Source organism: Macrobrachium nipponense, chromosome 32, assembly GCF_015104395.2.
Source record: "Macrobrachium nipponense isolate FS-2020 chromosome 32, ASM1510439v2, whole genome shotgun sequence".
In the NCBI taxonomy this organism is placed as follows: Eukaryota; Metazoa; Arthropoda; class Malacostraca; order Decapoda; family Palaemonidae; genus Macrobrachium; species Macrobrachium nipponense.
In genome coordinates, this window is record NC_061094.1 from 43,374,971 (window position 1) to 43,395,756 (window position 20,786).

General features: G+C 36.0%; 2 protein-coding genes across 2 annotated transcripts in view; both read left to right on the top strand.

Annotated features, from left to right (window-relative positions):
* Positions 1-7,015, top strand: part of LOC135207488 (extended synaptotagmin-2-B-like) — a 103,535-nt gene extending 96,520 nt beyond the window's left edge. The window contains 4 exon segments of the mRNA XM_064239285.1: positions 1,966-2,107; positions 3,588-3,683; positions 3,815-4,058; positions 4,625-7,015. Of these exon segments, the coding sequence (XP_064095355.1) occupies positions 1,966-2,107; positions 3,588-3,683; positions 3,815-4,058; positions 4,625-4,711 (569 nt within the window). The 3' untranslated portion in view covers positions 4,712-7,015.
* A 1,441-nt stretch (positions 7,016-8,456) lies between these two features.
* Positions 8,457-20,786, top strand: part of LOC135207493 (uncharacterized) — a 125,411-nt gene continuing 113,081 nt past the window's right edge. Inside the window, exon 1 of the mRNA XM_064239301.1 lies at positions 8,457-8,839. Coding sequence (XP_064095371.1) covers positions 8,731-8,839 — 109 coding nt within the window. The 5' untranslated portion in view covers positions 8,457-8,730. The remainder of the gene's footprint in view (positions 8,840-20,786) is intronic.

The following is a 20,786-nucleotide window of genomic DNA, read 5'->3' on the forward strand; positions in this document are numbered from 1 at the left end:
AGTTCCAGTTTTAAATATTTACTTAGTATTCTACATGGCAGATCCACCTGTTTTGTAAACATTTTTGAAGACTTTCCTATATCTTTACATGAAAGAATAACCATTGCTTTAATGTTGTGAACACTATAAAGTCCAAGCCTCTTGCTCAAGTTTATCTGGAATTTACTCATGCATTTAGTTGAGTGTCTTAGTACTTCTTTACAATGAAGTATTGCTGTAATGTCACTTTGTCTCATCAGCATTGTTTGATGCGTTTTCCTGTTTTGTTTATTTGCGTTAGTCCCTTCCCACTCTTACCTCTCACATAACTGTTCCTTGCGGAAAGGAAATGAGACTTTTATGGTGCCCTCACAAGCCCAGGGGTTGTGCAAAGGACACATCCAAATCAGCTCCATCTCACTTTCATTATTGTCTTATCTTCAGTGTATCTCCTATAATTTCCTATTTGGTATCATTTCCGACTTTTCCTTTGCCATCCGACCCCAGGTACTTCTCTTCTTAAAGCTTTATTCTGATATCAATAAAATCTTTTCAAGTATAGTTTCATTGTTTTACCATGAATCATATCTGTACAGCAATACAAATCTTACCAGACTTATACCATATGCAACTCAATTCCATTTGATTTCCAAATCTTATTCAGCCTGCACATTGCTTGATTTGCCTTTTTTAGTTTCAACTAAATTCTGGCTCAACCTGTACTGGATATCGTTTTCCTAAATATTCAAAGTATTCAGTCTCATTAAACTTTTTCCTGTTTAATGTTATTTCATCCCTTTATGCAAACACTGTCCTTAATACTTCAATTTATCTTAGATTTAGTTTGAGTCCCATCACTAGATGTAGGATGCATTCTGTTGGGTAACTTGTATTTTGCTGGTTAAAACAGCCATCTTCCATCTCCAGTGACTTATACATTACAAAATGAGTAAACAGCAAAAGTGAAATAACATTCCCAATAGCACACCGCTGTTTACATCAAATTCAGTTGAGAAGCCCTTATCAACTTCATTCATGATAATTTCAATTAATTCTACATCTTTAACAACAAGAGTGCTATAAAGTGGCACAAGACCCTCCATGATATTGGCCCATGGACACTGTCGAATGTTTTTTCATAATCAACACCATTCTAAGGTGATATATAATCAACACCATTCTAAGGTGGTAAAGTGTGAATATTCAAATTGCTTGTCGTAGTACAGTATGTACTGAAATTTCTTTCATAAATTACTACTCTATAGTGAAACTTGAAGTATTTAGATGAAGTTGTGGCATTACAATAATATAGGTTCAATTGGGTTTAAGAGGTGCCAAACTAGTCATAAGTTCCCTTTGGCTGTTGTCAGCACCATTTGGTTTTGCCTTGGGGATTTTATAATCACATTTTATACTTGGTAAGAAAATATATTTATATTTTTCATAAGTAACAAACCTGCTATCTTAACATAAGGGTAAATCTTCCAGCTGGTACTAGAGGATTTATCCTAATGTTAAGACAGAGGTTTTGTTCCGTATATGAACAAATTAAGTGACTTTTGATCTTTTGTAGATGTTAAAGTTACTGGAGTTACTGTACATTTTTCTGTACTTAGCTGGCATTTTATATATGGTAACCCTTTTAACAAGTATTTGAAAACTTGTTTTATTGATACAGTTTTAAATATATTGTCATTGTGGTGAAAACTGCAGTTTTTAGTTATTGAATTTTTACATATGATTATTTCCTTGGTAAGTAATGGCACTGTAGTTAGTTGTGTAGTGATGTTATGAAGAGATTAGTCATTATCTTTCAGGGTTAATTTATATATGTAGTGTTTTAACTCTTGCTAACGTGAGTGTGCTCAATTTGTGTGGTGATTTAAGAAGCGATTGTAAAGGAATTCAAGGTTGATGTAACCTTTATCTCCTTATAACCTAATATTTTTAAACCAGTTTAAAAGAAACTTGAGTTGTGCCTTCCAGATGTTCCACCCCCAGCAAAAGTGGAAGAAAGAAAACCTTCTGTAGAGACAACTTTAGAGGAGGTAATGTCATCAGCTGCATCTCCATTAATGCACATGTTACCCTCAGCAACAGACAACTCCTCCCTCAGGCACAGACCAAGGTACACTTTGGTTTTTATGTAGTAGTTATTACTTTTTAAAGTCTTGAAGTATTTTACTTAAGGGTGTATTCTGTAGTCATAACTATTTAGGCCCACTAAAAGAGTTTGGTTCTATGATCTCTCGCCTGCTTATTTGGTTCTATAATCTCTCCCCTGCTTATTCCAAATCCATGCATTACCCTGAACTGCACTTATTTCTGCGTGAAAAGGTACTATATGCCCTTAAAGAGATTCACCATTATGATTTTTTATTAATTTTTTAAGTTCTTGCTTGTTGAGATTTCTAGTGATGTGGCTTCAGGTATCACATCAAATTTTATGTTTTGCCAACACTTACGTTGCACAGTCATCAGGGATGTGAATGCTGATCAGCTTTCTTACACACACATACTAGTATATATGTGTGTGTGGTTAACAAAAACTTTTAATACCAAAAGAAAATAATAGTATATATAGTTAATGCTAAAATATCTTAAATATTGTGGCATCTTGATTCCCATGATCATGAGGTGAAATTTATTTATTTACATTTTTTGTAACAGTAATTTAAGGGCATGGTTATCCTATTAGCTTTGATTACTGTTAATTATCATTTTATATTAGAAAAATATATATGTGGATAAATTGATTCTGTGATATTGCAACATTTTTTCACTTCCCTTACAAAAATCCATTCCAACCAAGAGAGAACCTGAGCACTGTGACAGTCATGATTCCCCATACCCCTTCCTACTATCACAGAGGAAATGCATTTGTCTATTCTTCAAAGCACTCTGTGATCTTGAATGATTATTTATTTTCATCCATCATAATTCTTTATTAATTATGATGGATGAAAATAAATAATCATTCAAGATCACAGAGTGCTTTAAAGACAGACAAATGCATTTCCTCTGTGATAGTAGGAAGGGGTATGGGGAATCGTGACTGTCACAGTGCTCTTGGTTGGAATGGATTTTTGTAAGGGAAGTGAAAAAATGTTGCAATATCACAGAATCAATTTATCTACATATATATTTTTCCAATATAAAATGATAATGAACAGTAACCAATGCTGATAGGATAACCATGCCCTTAAATTACTGTTACACAAATAATGTAAATAAATAAATTTCACCTCATGATCATGGGAATCAGGATGCCACAATATTTAAAATATTTTAGCATTAACTATATATACTATTATTTTCTTTTGATATTAAAAGTTTTTGTTATAAGCAGTGTACAGCAAAAAGTCACTTAAAAATTGCTCTTGGTTTTTAAGTTCACAAAGGTCTTAATTTTGAGTATTTTAGAGTAATTAAAAAATACTATACGTACATACTGGGGGCTTCATATTTTAGTGTGTTGGGAAGTGTTATCATCATATATGTAAAAATTGAATTATTACAAGGTATCTCATTGAATGAACCAATAGAACCAGTAAGTAATTTACCCATTGTGGAATATTAATGTAACTTTACATATTTCTCCTTGCCAGTGTTTCCAACTCGGGTATGCATGGCCTTGGTCGAATTGAATTATCTGTCAAATATGGCCCTCGTAGCAACTTGGTTGTTGTTGTCCATCAAGTCCAGTAAGTGGAGTTTAAAATTTTATGTGTAAATTTTATAGTTTAACAACATTATGTAATGTTTATTTGCAAGAAATACATTTGCACAATTGAGTTTTAACAGTTAAGGTTACCATTGCTTGAAACATTAACAGGGGCTTACAGAAGGAAGAGGATGGAGAACTTCCGGATCCATATGTAAAGCTGTATCTTCTACCTGATCGGTCCAAAGATAGTAAAAGAAAGACTGATGTCATAAAAGACGATTGTAATCCGAAGTTTGACGAACGCTTTGAGTATTCTGTCTCCCCTAATGAACTCACTCATCGTAGATTGGAAGTGTCTGTTATCAACAAGAAGGGATTGCTCTTCTTGCAGCGGTCTAGCACCATGGGACAGGTGAGAATCAGTAGCAAGTGGTATAAATAATAGTTCGATGCTGGTTAGGGAGTTTACAGTAATCATGAGTTCTATAATTGCCAGTGAATTGTTGTCTCAACCCCACTAGTCACATTATGCCAACATTTGTTGTCTCCAGTGTCTAAAGGCACAAACAGTTTTTATTAATTTAATTATTCTCTCACACACACACACACACACACACACACACACACACACACACACACACACACACACACACACTACAATTAAACTGGATGTCATAGCAGTCTCTGAGCTATAATAAACATAGTAGTTAGTCCAGTGAGGTGTGTTAAGAGTACAGAAACCACCCTACTTACAAATGAGTTATGTTCCAGATGGCCATTTGTATGTTGAGTTGTTTTTAAGTAGGTTACTGTACATGCTGCAGAGGGAGTAAGTGCTCTGAACGCATTTTAATTTGCACTCCCATATGTTTGTATCTGAATGTTTGTAAGTTGAATGTTCATAAGTAAGGTGATGTCTGTAATTTTATAAGTATTTTAATTGACTGGATTTTAAGCATTACATTTTTGTTTTTGCAGATACACCTTGACTGTGGTCTTTTGGATGCAGAGAAGGTCACTCAGTGGTACGATCTCGCACCTGCAATGGATGAGGAAGAGGAGTGAGGAAGGCTTAGTGTGTTAGGTCGTTTTGGAAGTTTCAGAGCAAGTCTCCGCCGTAGTGCCAGGCTGATGAATCTAGCAAAGAATAAGAAAAAGAAAAAGAAGTCTCATAGTAAGTGTCCACCTCAGACTGATGACGCCAACAAAGAATAAGATAAAGATGTGGACTGCATAAATACCATAGTATTTTCATGTAATTACTGTATGCTTCATTTATTCATTTAGTTGTGTCATTTGTGAAGATTGAGGAGTTCTGAAAGTATGGATTTTTTGTAAGGGTTTGGAATGTTGCATGCCTGTGCATGTTGACTAAAGATTATCATGAGTATGATATAATTCTTAGGTTATTGCATTGTGATAATTTCTATATTTTGGTGATTATTGGTAGTGCAGTTGAATTGTTTTAAATAGGAAAGCTACTCTGCTGGTGTTTGGTAGAGCTATATCAGCCATTATCATTTGTAGGAGAGGGATTGGAAGAGACGCACAATTTACCAAATAGAAACAAAAAGCTCTATTAAAACTTACATGCACTTGACCTGCACACTAGTAAGCCTAATGTAATAGAAATACTGAGGAAATAAAGATTTAAGATTGTAATCATTCTCGAAAAATTCGTTTGGTACTTTTGACACACGAAAAAAGAAAAATATTTTTGGGAGCGATTCAGTGTTTGGGTCGAAATAATTTTGAGTATTGTACTCATTAGCCCAAATATATACAGTACGTAGTTGCTGTTTTTGCCAATTATGCTTTTGACACTACAGAAAGATTCTTTTAGTTTATATATTTTGAGCTTAGCAGATGTTTTAGAATTTTATAAGCACAATTCATACCTGTCAAGGTGTCAAGTTAGTACTAGTGATTTTTTTTTAATAGATAAATGGTTAGCCACAAAATCTTAGCACAGTTGAGCTATGCACAAATTTATTTGTATCAATGTAGGTTTTGTAATTTTCCATATACATAGTAGCATTGAACTGGATGTTGATTTGTCTGGCGTTGTGAGTATATTCACACTTTTGATATACTTTAACAGATAATTCTACATTGGGGAAACGGACTATGAACAGTAGTAGTTCATATAGGGTAAAATTTCTGTTTTGAATCATGCCATTGTACGTTCTCTATGGACTGTTTTTAAAGTTCATAATGAAATTGAAAGAAAAATTTTTTTAGATACTTGCTGCAAATGAAGAGAAGTTTAATTGCCTGACTTGACAGTATGAAACAGGTAGCATTAGTATAATATCCATGTTGATAACTTAAGAACAGCCATAATAAATTATCTAATCATTGACTTTATGCTGCAATTCAGTCAGTATTTGTAGCCAATGTACATGTGCCAGTGTATTTTTTTGTAAACTTGATGCTTTAAAAAATTAATTATGAAAAAATACAGCATATTTGTGTAATTTTTGCTGGCAATCCTAAATTTATTGTTGCAGGTTTTTTGCTGTAGTGATTGATAAAGTCTCGAAAACCTGTGATCCTAAGGTATATTTATATATATGAAATTTAATAGATGTCTGTTAAAAAATTGTTGATTTGAAATATGCAGTTTGTTAGACTATTATATTTGGATGCCATATATCTTACTTTTAAGTGCAGTTCAGTGCCTCTGTTCATCTGATATTAGGAACTAATCAAAGGGCAGTCTGCCTTTTTAATTATGAAATTAGGATTTTTGTCATGTAATCACAATAGTGGCTCTATAAAACATCATTATCCCAGATTAACAAAAGAAAGCTGTGATAACTGCATAATGAGGATGGGTGCTAGATGAGCTTTGAGTTTAGCTCAAGTAAGCACTTGCAGTGGCTGCTGGAATAATGATTTTTATGATACCATCCAGTTTTCCTAGGAATAATTGCCTTAATGTTTAAAATACTGTAAGTGTTGCATTGATTGTAATTATTGATTAAGAGTTGATGGTAGAATAGAACATAGAACTTTTTAATAATGGACAGTGTTTGTTAGAGGAAATGTTAATCAAAACAGTGTCTTGTTTTATGTTAACAGCTTGGTGCTTTAAAAGGAGCTTATGTAGTAATCACCAGTTCCTAATAAGATTTATTTTTTCAATTTTTTTTGTTAGTATTGCGAGTAATGTACTTAAGATCTGATTATCCTTTATACTTTTTTTCACAGAAATCTCATTTTGATACATTTTGAAAATATTTTTGTTCATGGTTGTATGTTTATTTTAAGTGATCTAGTGACATTCAGATTATATATATACAAATATTTCAGTTGTGATAAGTGATTTGGTTATGGTAATCATAAATATTGAAGCTTTCTAAATGCTCAAGCCTTTTATTAACCAACATTGTCTTACCTTACATGCATAGAAACATTGAAATATACTCGACAAACACTTGATGAATCCAGGGCAGGGAGTAAGAACTAACAGCCATAATTTAAGTGTTTGTTATAGAAATTTAATGCACTTCATAATCCATGAGATTGACAAAGCAACTCTTAAGTAGCTGCTGAAAGATCTGAAAAGTATCTTCTGAAAGTGCAATCATCACCCTTGCAGATCCCCTTGACAGGCTGAAATATTTTTGAGAAATTCATTTGAAAGAAACTGTCTCAAAGTGATGGACGATCACCTCAGTGGCGTGGTCATTACGGTGCTGGTGTACCACCTTGGTGGCTGCGAGTTTAAATCTCGGCCATTCCATTGAGGGGTCAGAGATGTGTATTACTGGTGAAAGTTCACTCTCGACGTGGTTTGTTAGTCACGTAAAGCCGTTGGTCCCGTTGCTGAATAACCACTGGTTCCATGCAACGTAAAAACACCATAGTACAAACAAACAATCCAGGTGATGGATAGTTCAAACTACTTCAAACCAGGATGAGAGAATGTTACCCTTAACTAAACAGACGATTAGCTTAAGATGTGGGGGGAAGTATGTGAAAAGTTTATATAAAACCAAAAAGAGAATGTAACAATGCAGGCTGTGAGGGTGAACTATCGTAACTCAATAACAATGTAATTATGCAAGATACTTTCGATATTTTCTCCATAAGTTGTGCCTCGGAAAATGTTCCTTAAAAGTTTGACAACAAATCTGGAAGGGTGCGTTCAATGAAAACAGCTTTATGCATGCCTGCAAAAAACTATAACCATTCTGTACAACTTTAATCTTGCCTTTCAAAAGAAGTCCAGCAGACAAAAAATCTCGATCCCTAACATCGTAGCAGGTGAACTTGAACGCACGCGCGCTCGCACACAGAATGACATGGAAGTGCTACATTACTAAGTCAGTAGGGTAGATCTAGGGTACTTATCCGCGGCGGCCTAGGCTATGGCAGTTGCTGTTTTTCTATGCAGTTTTACCTACTAAAGAATTTTAAGTAATGTTTATTCGGACGACTGTAATTAACCCCCACGGGCCAGTACTAAAACACGGCGAAATACATTGGACGCCCCAATCCCTAGTGGATGTCTTATCCGCGGTTACCTTCCTTGCAATCCGTGCGGAATGCTTATGTAGAAATACCGTAAGTAAATAGTTTTCATTGATAACTGCTTATCTTTGCCTCCGCTCCATCCCTGCTTTTTTTACAATTTTGGTTTCCAAGCTCTCTAATAGTATCCCATTTTTTAGGATCTCTTAATCTTTTGTTACTACTTTACCTCCCCCTTATCACTTTCTTCAGGGCCGAATAAATGAAATTGCTTTATTTTTTCCTTTTACGATATACTACTCTCATCATTCCGGGGCAAATTAACTCTTGATAAGACTCCAGAGTACAGACTCCTACTCTCCCATTAGTGTTATAAAAATTCGTCTCTATTGCAATATACTTAGTAATTTTACACAATTAAGTTAATATCAATATTTTCTGAATTTGTGAAATATTGAAACCTAATGAAATTTAGATATAAAAAACTTGAGGAGACCCGTCGCCTCGTAAGTCGTAACCCCTAACTTCGGTATTCCACTTGGCTTGAAAAGGTAGCCGCCATTTTTTCACAGGACTGGTGATTTTTTTGGGAGGTGCAAGCGACCATGGTTGACTTGCAAAGTAATGGGATGATGAATAGAAAGCGGAAGCATTCGGTGAATTCTCCGATAATTCCGTTTGTAACGAATGAATTATGGCCAGAAGAAGAACTAGGTAAGTAATTCGGCTGTCATTTAGTAGTTTGAGATAACTTTCAAGGAATAGCTAGCCTAGGCGGTGTTCGTGTTGTAAAATCTAGGCCTGTTCGTTTTTTAAACAATTTGTCAAGGGTAGGACTACGTCGGCTGTTATTGTAACGAATAAAACTGTGTGAGGATGTAATAAGGAACCACCCTAAGGCTATCATAGATTGGCTTAGTCCACCTAACCCCTATAGGCGTAGGCCTAGGTAGCTAGTAATAGGTATGGAGCCTTGCTATACCGGTAGGCCCAAGGCTATTCACCCTACTTTGCCTCATCCATTTGTATTTGAATTTTTTCATTCTTACTATACCCTGATAGTATTTATTTATAAGTAATTTTAGGCAATAACTCCGCACGGACTGCAAGGAACGGCCCCTCGAATACGAAAGGGATTGGGACGTCAAATGTATTTCGAAGTGTTTAGTACTGCCCCAAAAATTACGATAAAGTCTTAATAAGCAACCCAAGTCCTATAGGAAACTAGGTACTATAATTAACAAAGAAATACCGGACGCGAGCTACCTATTTCCTAGAGTTAGCTAACTATACTCTGTTTTTTTTTTCATCTGTCCATCCGCCTGTGGTGTTTTTGTATGGTAACACTGCGTCCCGGGCTTGAAATAGTTACGCTGTGTAAGTTTTAGGTAAATAAAGGATATCTGGTTGTACATTTGCAACTGAAAAGTGTTTTAATAATTTACTGTATGCGAATTACACCGTTAATATTCGAAATAGGATATTGTTATTATTGTTGCATGTAAGCTGCCTTTTCGGGGTGGCGAATGGAACAGCCAGACGCAAATTCCATCAAACAGATGCTAAACCAAGTTACGTCATATTGTATCTGGCTGAAACGCACTTTATAAAAATTAACAGTACATACTGATATACTTACGTATAATGAAGTAATACGTTGATATCTTGCTATAGTGAACAGCGAGAGAAGCAGTTTTCCCGCCACTGCGTCTGGCTGTTCCATTCGCCACCCCGAAAAGGGAGCTTGCATTCAACAATAATAACAATAACCTATTTCGAATATTAACGGTGTAATTCGCATATAGTAAATTATTAAAACACTTTTCAGTTGCAAATGTACACCCAGATATCCTTTTATTTACCTAAAACTTACACGTAGCATAACTACTATTTAAAGCCTGGGACGCAGTGTTACCATACAAAAACACCACAGGCGGATGGACAGATAAGAGTATAGGCCTATATTATGGTGTAACAGTTTAATTTTCAGCTGGATGAAATAGACGTAGGCAAAGTTTTTTTCTCTTTACATTTTTTAAAATAGGGAAGGACTAGCAAATTAGATGGTATTTTTACAGAAGCACTCAGCACGGACTGCAAGGTGTGGTTGGTATGGTATTAGCATTCCACCTCGGTGCCGGTGGTCGGGTGTTCGATTCTCGGCCATTCCATTGAGGAGTGAGAGATGTGTATTTCTGGTGATTGAAGTTCACTGTCGAGGTGGTTCGGAAGTCACGTAAAGCCGTTGGTCCCGTTGCTGAATAACCACTGGTTCCATGCAACGTAAAAGCACCAAACAAACAAAACAAGCAAGGAACGTAACCGCGGATACGACATCCACTAGGGATTGGGCCGTCCAATGTATTTCGCCGTGTTTAGTACTGGACCCTGGGTGTTAATTACAGTCGTCCGAATAAATGTTACTTAAAATTCTTGTTCAGTAAGTAAAACTGCATAGTAAAACCGCAGCTGCCATAGTCTAGGCCGCCGTGGATAAGTACCCTAGATCTACAAATTAGGTAGCTACCTATATATTTTGATTTCGCTAAGTTTTTACTTCAGTACCATAACCACACTTAGAGCACTGCTCAGTATCATGATCCCGATGGGAATGAACATTATGACATAGGCTAATAAAAGTGGTAATTGGTCTATATGTCACTGTAACAGTGTAATTTCATATGATTTTGTCATTAACTATAGTTTGGAGACGAGCATAGGGTAGAAACTCTATTAAGTTGTGTTATTAACGTAAATAATAGTACTACATTAACCCTCTTACGCCGGAGCCCTAAAAATCAAAACGTCTCCCGTATGCCGGGCCTGGTTTGGAGTGAGCGCGGAAGTGGAAAAAATAATTTTTTCAAAAAATTACAGCGCGCGTACTTTTGAAGATTAAGAGTTCATTTTTGGCTCCTTTTTTTGTCATTGCCTGAAGTTTAGAATGCAACCATCAGAAATGAAAAATAATATCATTATCATATGTAAATAATGCGATATATGGTAGCGAAAAAAAAAAAATTCATACATAATTGTATTCAAATCACGCTGTGCAGAAAACGGTCAAAGCTAACCAGTTACTTTTTTTTGCGTTGTATTTTACACTAAATTGCGATCATTTTGATATATAATACATTGTAAAACAATAAAAGCAACACCGGAAAAATATTATCACAAAATGATGTACGAATTCGTAACGAGCGGACGTAAAAAAATGTTATTTGTTCATGAAACTTACCTGTCAGATATATATATAGCTGTATTTTCTGAAGTCCGACAGAAATTCAAAAACTTCCGGCACACACAGTGGTCGGCCAGGTGGTTAGTACCCATTCCCGCCGCTGGGAGGCGGGTATCAGGAACCAGTCCCATTTTCTATTCATAATTTTTCTGTCGCCGGTGCTGGAAACACCTGTTTTCAGTACCTCCGTCTTAGGATTTTGGAAACTTCATGGCCGCTAAATATCCTAATTGTCTTTTGATTTATTGACTTGGATTTGTGGCTAGGCATACGCTATCTTAAATTGTTTTGAAATGTAATAAGATGATTTATACCATCACAGGGAGCGACAATGACGCTAATCGCCCCATGTTGGCCTTCAAGATCCTAGATTCACAGAGGTCACGTCCTTCCAAGGACCTTTTCCGAGAGAGTCGGTCTACTTTAACACGAAAGGTACCTATAACCTCTCCGCTCTGAGTCTGACTACGTTCAGACTATCGAGATGTTGACAGCATAAGATTGCCGTCTTCCCTTTCCATTTGAAGAATGGGATAAGCTGGCAGTCACAACTATTAAAGAATACGCAAATATGTTGTTGACGGCCTTTGGGCTCAGAGATTTGCTTCTGTCAAACAACAAAGCCCTTCACGATCTTTGAGTTCTGTGGAATCTCGAAACTCGCTCACCCATCTACTTTTTGTCTCACCTGTTTTCTCGGAGTCAGACACTCGTGCGAGATCAGGAGACACATAGTAGCCCTGAGTTTCTTGTTGACGAAGTCGGTTGCGTTTACACACCCCCGATGATCGTTTAACATGAGACCAGGTTGGACTGTCAGGCATTCGTCCTTCGGGACTGAATCGCCTTTTTGCTCCTCGCTCCTTTCTCCTGGCACCAGAATCTCGAGTCAGGAGTGGCTCAGGAGTTTGATTCACTAACGACGTTGGGTTGCGTCATACCACAAGGTTTGCTTAGCTTGAATCGCCCAGGCAGTCCAGACACTCATCCTTCAGCGAAGAATAGTGCCTTATGGTCTTCAGGGTACAGCCTTGCTGTCCTTGATGCGTCTGACTGGTCAACTGGTCGGTCACCTGACTTTAGTACAGACTGACTGACTGTGCATGTCCAGATCGAAGCTTTCAATATGGAACTTAGACATAGTCTGAAGTTCTTGATGTCAAAGCATTCGAACATCTCCTACCTGTTAACTTCTTGCACGTGATCAGGAAGGCCTTTTCTAACCACCCTAGATACGAACAAAGGGGTTAGGGTTCGTGAGGTTTTAGCCATCGTCAGAAGTTTTGGCATTAGAGACACAAGGGGTGCGTTCTCTAAGCCTTCCGTTGTGGCCTAAGAATGGAAACCCGTCTTGTTCTTGGGCCAGGAGCTTGGAATCAAGGATGGCACAAGTTATTGGGCAGGAGCCAGAGAGAGTCCTGTGCCCTGTCAGGTCTCTCAAGTTTTATCTACATAAAACTCAAGAAAGTCGAAGTCGTACGGACAATCTGCAGTGTTCCGAAAAGACCAGACTTGCCCATATCGAAGAACACCCTGGCTTTATTGTTAAGGAGTTCTTTCAAAAAAAAAAAAAAGCTCCTTCATTGTGTTGGCACAAAAAGATTTGAAATCTTTTGATTTGAATGCTCACGATGGTGAGGGCCCGCGGCCTCGGAAGCATTTCAACAGAGCATGGCACTCAGCAACATCCTGAGTACCATGTTTTAGCGAAGCAACTCTGTGTTCAATTCACACTCCCTGCGAGATGTGGAAGATGACATATGAGATCTGCTGCTCGCTAGGGCCATACGTGTCTGCAGACACAATCTTGGGGGCAAGTAGTACCACTCATCCTATCCTGTAGAAAATGGTTAGGAAGAGCTCTTAATTTAGTAGTTGAGATGTCGGCCGACAACGGTGACTTCTTAACTCTTAAGCCTTAGTTTAACACCCGTTAACTTTGGCTAGGTTGGTCAGGTGGTGATATATATTTTATATATATATTTTACTTCTTAGCCCTCATGGTATGGTCAATATGGTCTAGTCACGTCGTGGTCTCGCCCCTGTTGACAGATCATCTGGAGTTGCACCAGCTATATAGGGTCTCTACCCTTCGCTGCAACTCTAGTAGCACAAGCAGACTTACGTGGCAATAACCACGAAGCCAGCAATGCTAACAGGTGGAACCAAGATGTAAATCATCTGCATGCATTTGTTTCCCAAAATCCTTCTATTCTGTCCCTTCCCACCTCCAACGGTGGGATTCAGCTATATATATATCTGACAGGTAAGTTTCATGAACAAAATGATATTGATTATGATGTACAATAAAGTTTGTTCATACTTACCTGGCAGATATATATAATTAAGTACCCACCCACCTCCCCTCAGGGACAGTGGAAATAAAAATTATGAATAGAAAATGGGACTGGTTCCTGATACCCGCCTCCCAGCGGCGGGAATGGGTACTAACCACCTGGCCGACCACTGTGTGTGCCGGAAGTTTTTTGAATTTCTGTCGGACTTCAGAAAATACAGCTATATATATATCTGCAGGTAAGTATGAACAAACTTTATTGTATCATAACAATATCATTTTTCAAAAATTCACCGTAATTCTAAATAATGTTCTAGAGACTTCCAATTTGTTTCAAAATTAAGACAAATGATTGAATATTACGATACTGTAAGAGTTTTAGATTAGAATTGCAGATTTCGACCATTTCGGACGAGTTAAATTTGACCGAATGTCGAAATTTTAATATATATATTTTTTTTGTTTTTTATATGGACATATTTCGAAGATGAAAAAGCTACAACCTTCATTATTTTTATTGTATTCTTCATAAATTTGCGCACATTTTGATATATGAAACTCTATAAAAAAGGCTAATAGAAAAGGAGCAAATATTAGGATAATGCCATGTACGTATTTCGGAGACTTTGCGGCCGCGAATCGGCGCGCGGAGTGAAGGTAAATATATTTTTCAAAAATTCACCATAAATCACAATATTGTTTTAGAGACTTCAAATTTGTTTCAAAATGAATAAAAATGACAGAATATTACTAGGCCGTAAGAGTTTTAGCTTACAATTGCGTTTTTTTCAACTATTTCGTAGAGTCAAATTTGACCGAACGTGGTTTTTTTTTTCTATTTATCGTGATTTATATGCAAATATTTCGAAAAAAAGAGAAAATCTACAACCTTCCATCATTTTTAGTTGTATTCTACATGAAATTACGCACATTTTCATATATAAAACTTTATGTAACAGCTAATTTTAAATGGTGCAAACATTTCGACAATCGCACAAAAAAATTCTGATTTTTTCGGAAGTTACCGCGCGAACGTAATGTTTTTTTTTTTCTTCATAAATTTACCATAAATCGAAATATTGTGCTAGAGATCTTCCAAGTCGTTGCAAAAATGAAGGTAAATGATTGAATATTACTAGAATATAAGATTTTTAGCTTACAATTGCGTTTTTCGACCATTTCGGTAGAGTCAAAGTTGACCGAAAGTTGAAATTTTTGCACTTAACGTTATAAAAATATTTCAAAACTGATAAAAGCTACAACCATGGGTTGTTTTTTGTTGTATTGTGCATGAAATTTCGCACATTTCCATATATAAAACTTTATGTAACGGCAAATTTAAAAGGGTGCAAACATTAGGACAATCGCACGAAAAAATTTATCGGAAGAGTTTATCGCACGAACGTAAGGAAAAAGTTTTTTCATAAATTCACCATAAATCGAAATATTGTGCTAGAGACGTCCAATTTGTTGCAAAATGAAGGCAAATGATTGAATATTACTATAATGTAAGAATTTTAGCTTACAATTGCGTTTCTCGACCATTTCTGTAGAGTCAAAGTTGACCGAAGGTTGAAATTTTTGCACTTATCGTTATTTATATGAAAATATTTCAAAACTGATAAAAGCTACAATCATGAGTATTTTTTAGTTGTATTGTGCATGAAATTGCGCACATTTTCATATATAATACTTCATGTAAAGGATAATTTAAAATGGTGCAATAATTATGTCAAAGTGACGAAATAATTTCCGAGATGTGTCACTGATACTTTTTAGTGCGATAAGAAAGAAATTCGCGCTTGCGCGCCTGCGTAGCGATTGTAAACAAAACAACGCCTTGATCCGTGAACTCCCAGCATCCCCCAAGGCGCGTGATACAAAAGTTTTCGGCTGGTAGGCCTATAAGTATTTTTTTTCCGCGAATTTTTAAAAAAACTTTTTTGAGCCGACGTATGATACGATCCATCGGCATACGGGAGACATTTTGACTCGACGTTTAATACGTCCAATCGGCGTAGAGGGTTAATTTCTATGAGAAATGCAATCTTTACCTATTGGCCCTTTGTCTTGATAGTAAAACCGATGATTTATTTGTGGAGGGTGACACTGGGTGAATAGGTACAAGGATATACTGCAACAGAAGTATTCCAGCGTGGTGTATATATACAATATATATATATATATATATATATATATATATATATATATATATATATATATATATATAAAGATTTTGCCACAGGAAAAAATGAAAAGCGAGAGAGCCAAGAACTTTAGGTCTAGCACGACCCTTTACTTGTGCCTAAGTAAAGGGTCGTGCTAGACCGAAAGTTCTTGGCTCTCGCTTTTCATTTTTTCCTCTGGCAAAACCATTATTTATACATAGCATCACATTTTATATACTTCGTGATCAAGTTATTCTTCTCTTATATATATATATATATATATATAATTATATAATTAATATATGTGTGTGTGTGTGTGTGTGTGTGTTTGTATATATATATATATTATATATATATATATATATATATATATATATATATATTTGTGTGTGTGTGTGTGTGTGTTATATATAATATTATATAATATACATTATATATATATATAATTATTAATAATGGTGTATATATAAATTAGATATATAAATATATATAAAATATATAGATATATATATATATATATAATATATATTGTGTGTGTGTGTGTGTGTGTTGTGTGTAGTGGGTGCGTGTGTTTTATATATATATATATATTCTTAGTATATATATATATATATATATCTATATATATAATACATATATATATATATTATATATAATATACATATATATATATATATATGGTATATATATATATCGTATTATATATATAGATATATATATATACTATCTAGTATAGATATATACATATATATATATACATATAGATAGGATATCTAGTAGTATATATCTATAAATAATATATATCTATATATATCTATCTCTATCTATATTCCTTATATCTATGACTATATATATATATATATATATATATATATATCTATATCTATATATATACAGGCAGCCCCGGTCCCCCCCCGGGTTACGACAGTGTCGGCTTATGACGTTCCGAGGTTACACGACGCTTGTCAGTAGACGTTATTTCCAGGGTTAGGACTCATGTTTCAGGGTTACGACGCATGTTCCAGGGTTACGACGCCTACAGCGCTCATCTGGGTGAGATGAAATATGACACCAAAAATGCAAAATAATCAATATTTGAAGTTTTTTTTATGAAAAATGCCATAAGAATGCAGTTTACATAGTTTTCAATGCACCAAAGCATTAAATGTAAGGTTTTCTTATGATTTTTGACGATGTTCCGGCTTGCGATGATTTTTGGCTTACGACGCATCTCAAGAACGGAACCCCCGTCGTAAAACCGGGACCGCCTGTGTATATATATATATATATATATATATATATATATATATATATATATATATATATGTATATGTATATGTATATATAATTTTATATATATATATATATATATATATATATATATATATAATATAATGTAAGTGTTACGTTTAAAATATATATTCTGTATATAAATAAGCTGATGACCCAAGGGGTCACTGTTGAGGTAGCAAGAAGTGTGATAGGGATTGGTAAACAGAATGCAAGCTAAGCCTTGGGGTGTTGTATCAGCGGCGCCCTAGTTTGCATTTGCCTGTGATAATCAAATCCATTGTTGTGTCTAACAGGTCACAGTGCTTTCGTATGTTCGTCTGTCTGTATGTTAGTATGCTGAGCTAAGCTTTGCTCTCCTATGATTTTGTAAATGCATTGTAACTCAGAACTCTACTTCCCCTCCAAGAATCAAGTTCTCTTAACCGCCTTCTTGCCTCTACTCAAGAGATGTAGTTTTGCAAATATATTGTTAAGTTTATCATCATGAGTTTGAAAGATCTAAGACTTTATACCCAAAGAAGATACTGACTTAGAAATTATCGTCGCAATCTCTGACAAGGATGGGAAGTATACAAACAGATTCTTGCGTAAAACATTGCAGGTCTTAATAACCTCACAGGGCGCCTCGTTATACAAGGCCCAGCATTACATTGGTAGCAGCTCGGACTATTCCACATCATCTGAAGACTAACAAAATGTAACATATCAGAAGTAAACGAAGGCAAGAGAATCTTCAAGCAACTTAGTGTCTCTTATGGCAACGTAAGAAATGTCTTTCATTAAGAATCATTCAAGAGGTTGTATCATCGTTTATTGAGTGTCTTCAACACTACATATCTTCAAGAAACAAACCGGACGTGTCTGCAGCATCGGATCTTCATGGACCAAGCAACGGGAAACGAATCATTCAACAAACAAACAATGCACGATCAGAAAGCGAGCTGAGAATTCGGGTCACCCACGGAGCAGCGACATCGAAGCCAAGGCCGTGACGTCACCTAAACAGCAAGATCTTCTCTTATATACCAAAGCTAAGTACAATTCTTTATTCATTTTGGTGTGTGACTTTGAGTGTTCTCCATACACAGATCGATCATTCATTATTCCTGGGGGTGAGTTATACATTATTCTTAATCTTCCTTTCTTGCAGGAATTTATCTTCAACTTCGAATACTCGCCCTGCAGGCCTTTTTATCTTTGTTGCTAATTTTTTTTCCTCCAGAAGTTCTCCAGAAATATCCTTATCGTATTTTCTGTTTTTAATCTTATCATTTTGGGGGACACTTATTATCTGTAACATTTTTTTTAATCTTATATTGCATATGCGTTTATGCAGTGGATGAGTGTATTCATATAGATATTTCGATAGGATCGTTAGGAATCTTAGTGATAAGAAAAAAACAAAAGTTACAATGGCCACCTCTACACCCATTAACCCCGCACCCAACAACCCAGTAGTAACCTTAGTCAGTGCTAGGTCTGCAATTACTCACTTTCAAGGCCGGGTCAACAGGTTCTTGCCTCAAGGCGTCGAATCTTGGATCTCATCAGTGGATGCTCACTTAAAAGCAAAATGCACCACTGACCCACACTTACAATTACAGGAAGCTAAAAGTTTCATTGACTTTGCTAAAGGAGATGCAGGTTCGTACCTGAGAGGAGTCTCTTTCCAAGAGGTGGATACATGGGATGAATTTAAAATTAGATTACGGGCTATATATGGCGGTGAAGAATCCTTGGATGTAGTTTTAGCTTTGAGAAACACCATTAATCTGGTCTCTATGACTCAACTTAACATTGTAGAGAGGGCGGGATAGTTTGCTTACTTCCTCTTGGGTTACGGGAAGGAACATGGCTGTGAAAGATTTTATCAGGCTCACATATTTAACCTGCTTGACAGTTATGTTGCCGGAAGCCTTGGTATGCTGTTTTGACAAGAAGCTATCGCCCGACAGTACGGAGCTAGACATATATAAACAAATAAAGAAACATATGTCTAAGTGCACAGATCTGGACCCCTAGCCTACTCAAGTTTTTGCAAAGAATAAAAGTAAACCACAGCAAGTAAATATAATCAATAATTTTGCAGCAGGGGTAACTTGTTTTAATTGTAAGCGTGCAGGGCATATGATTGGAGACTGCCGAACGCATTATTGTTCAATTCATAACAGCTCCAGTCATTCTTACAATCGTTGATTCTCACGTAACCAACAGCAACATAATGCTAAAAACACACAAAATGTTGCCAATGATAATAAGAAGAATCCTCATTATTATAAGAAGAAACAGGCAAACAGTAACGCTGTTCAAAATCAGAAACAAACAAATCGTGCTTCAGGAAATTCTGCTCCCGGGCCGTCGAACTCAAACTCACAGAGTCAGTCAAATTTTTCAAGTGTGCAAAGCAAACCAAATACCACATAATTAACTCCAGTGGGGGAGAGAATGATGTTGGGTCATTCGTATCAACATCTTTTGAATCAAATAACAAATTTAATTACCTACAAGATGTATGCGAGACCCAGAATTTTCCTATGAACCACACGACCGAATCCAAAAAACCAGTGCAGGTTCCCGTAGACTTTCACCGTATACATGCTATTATCAGTAAAGATGAATTACGTCCTACATTGCATGCCATATTTTAGAGCAGCCCGACCCCTTCACACTGTTTTTTTGATTCCGGTAGTCCACGTAATATCATGGATTTGCAGACTCATCACATGTTGTTTTCGAACTTCCCTATTGAGAAGTCAGGAGTACGACTTTCGGGTATTGGTAACAATGAATTAAGTGTAGTAGTTGTAACTCAGATTCAGTACAAGGTTGGTAAGCGCACGCTTACCGATACCTTTATAATACAGGCAGTCCCCGGGTTACGACGGGGTTTCCGTTCTTAAGACGCGTTGTAACCCGAAAATCGTCGTAAGCCGGAACGACGTTCTTGAAAACATGTCCACAGTGAAAATTTCACTACTAATTTGCAATTTTTTTTAGGGCTATATCTCTAAAATTATCACTAATTTACTTTTTTCATGTGCAACACTGTGTAGTTCACAAATTACTGTATATTTTGCATTAAAATACAGAGAGAGAGAGAGAGAGAGGAGAGAGAGAAGAGGAGAGAGATAGAGAGACGAAGAGAGAGAGAGAGATAGAAGTGAGAGAGGAAATAACTCCCTTAGTTTTGTCCAATAGATTGAAATTGAACGTCCTGTATGGCAACTTTTTTGTTTTCCCCCTCCCATAAAATAACATATGTTTCTCCAAGAAGGAAGGGGGAAAGAAGAAAAAAAAAAAAGGAGAGGAACTGGTGCAATTATTTTTGTTTGTCCTGTCTATCAATTTCTTTTTGTTGGGCGAGCGAGAGAGATAAAAGGAAGAAAATAGAAACAAACACCAAAATGTCCTTACAGTATTTAAAAGAGAGAAATGGAATGATTATTGTATTTAAATACCCAGATATGAATTTTTGTACTCATAGTATTATTATTGGAAAATATTAATGATAAACTTATTACATACATCCATGAAAATGATCTCATCTCAGTGAGAGAGAGAGAGAGAGATTACATAAAACCATTAAATTCGTTGACCATTGTATGGCATTGTTAAGCTTGAGTGTCACTCGAGTTGAGGTGGGGAAATTGATACAGAAAAAGA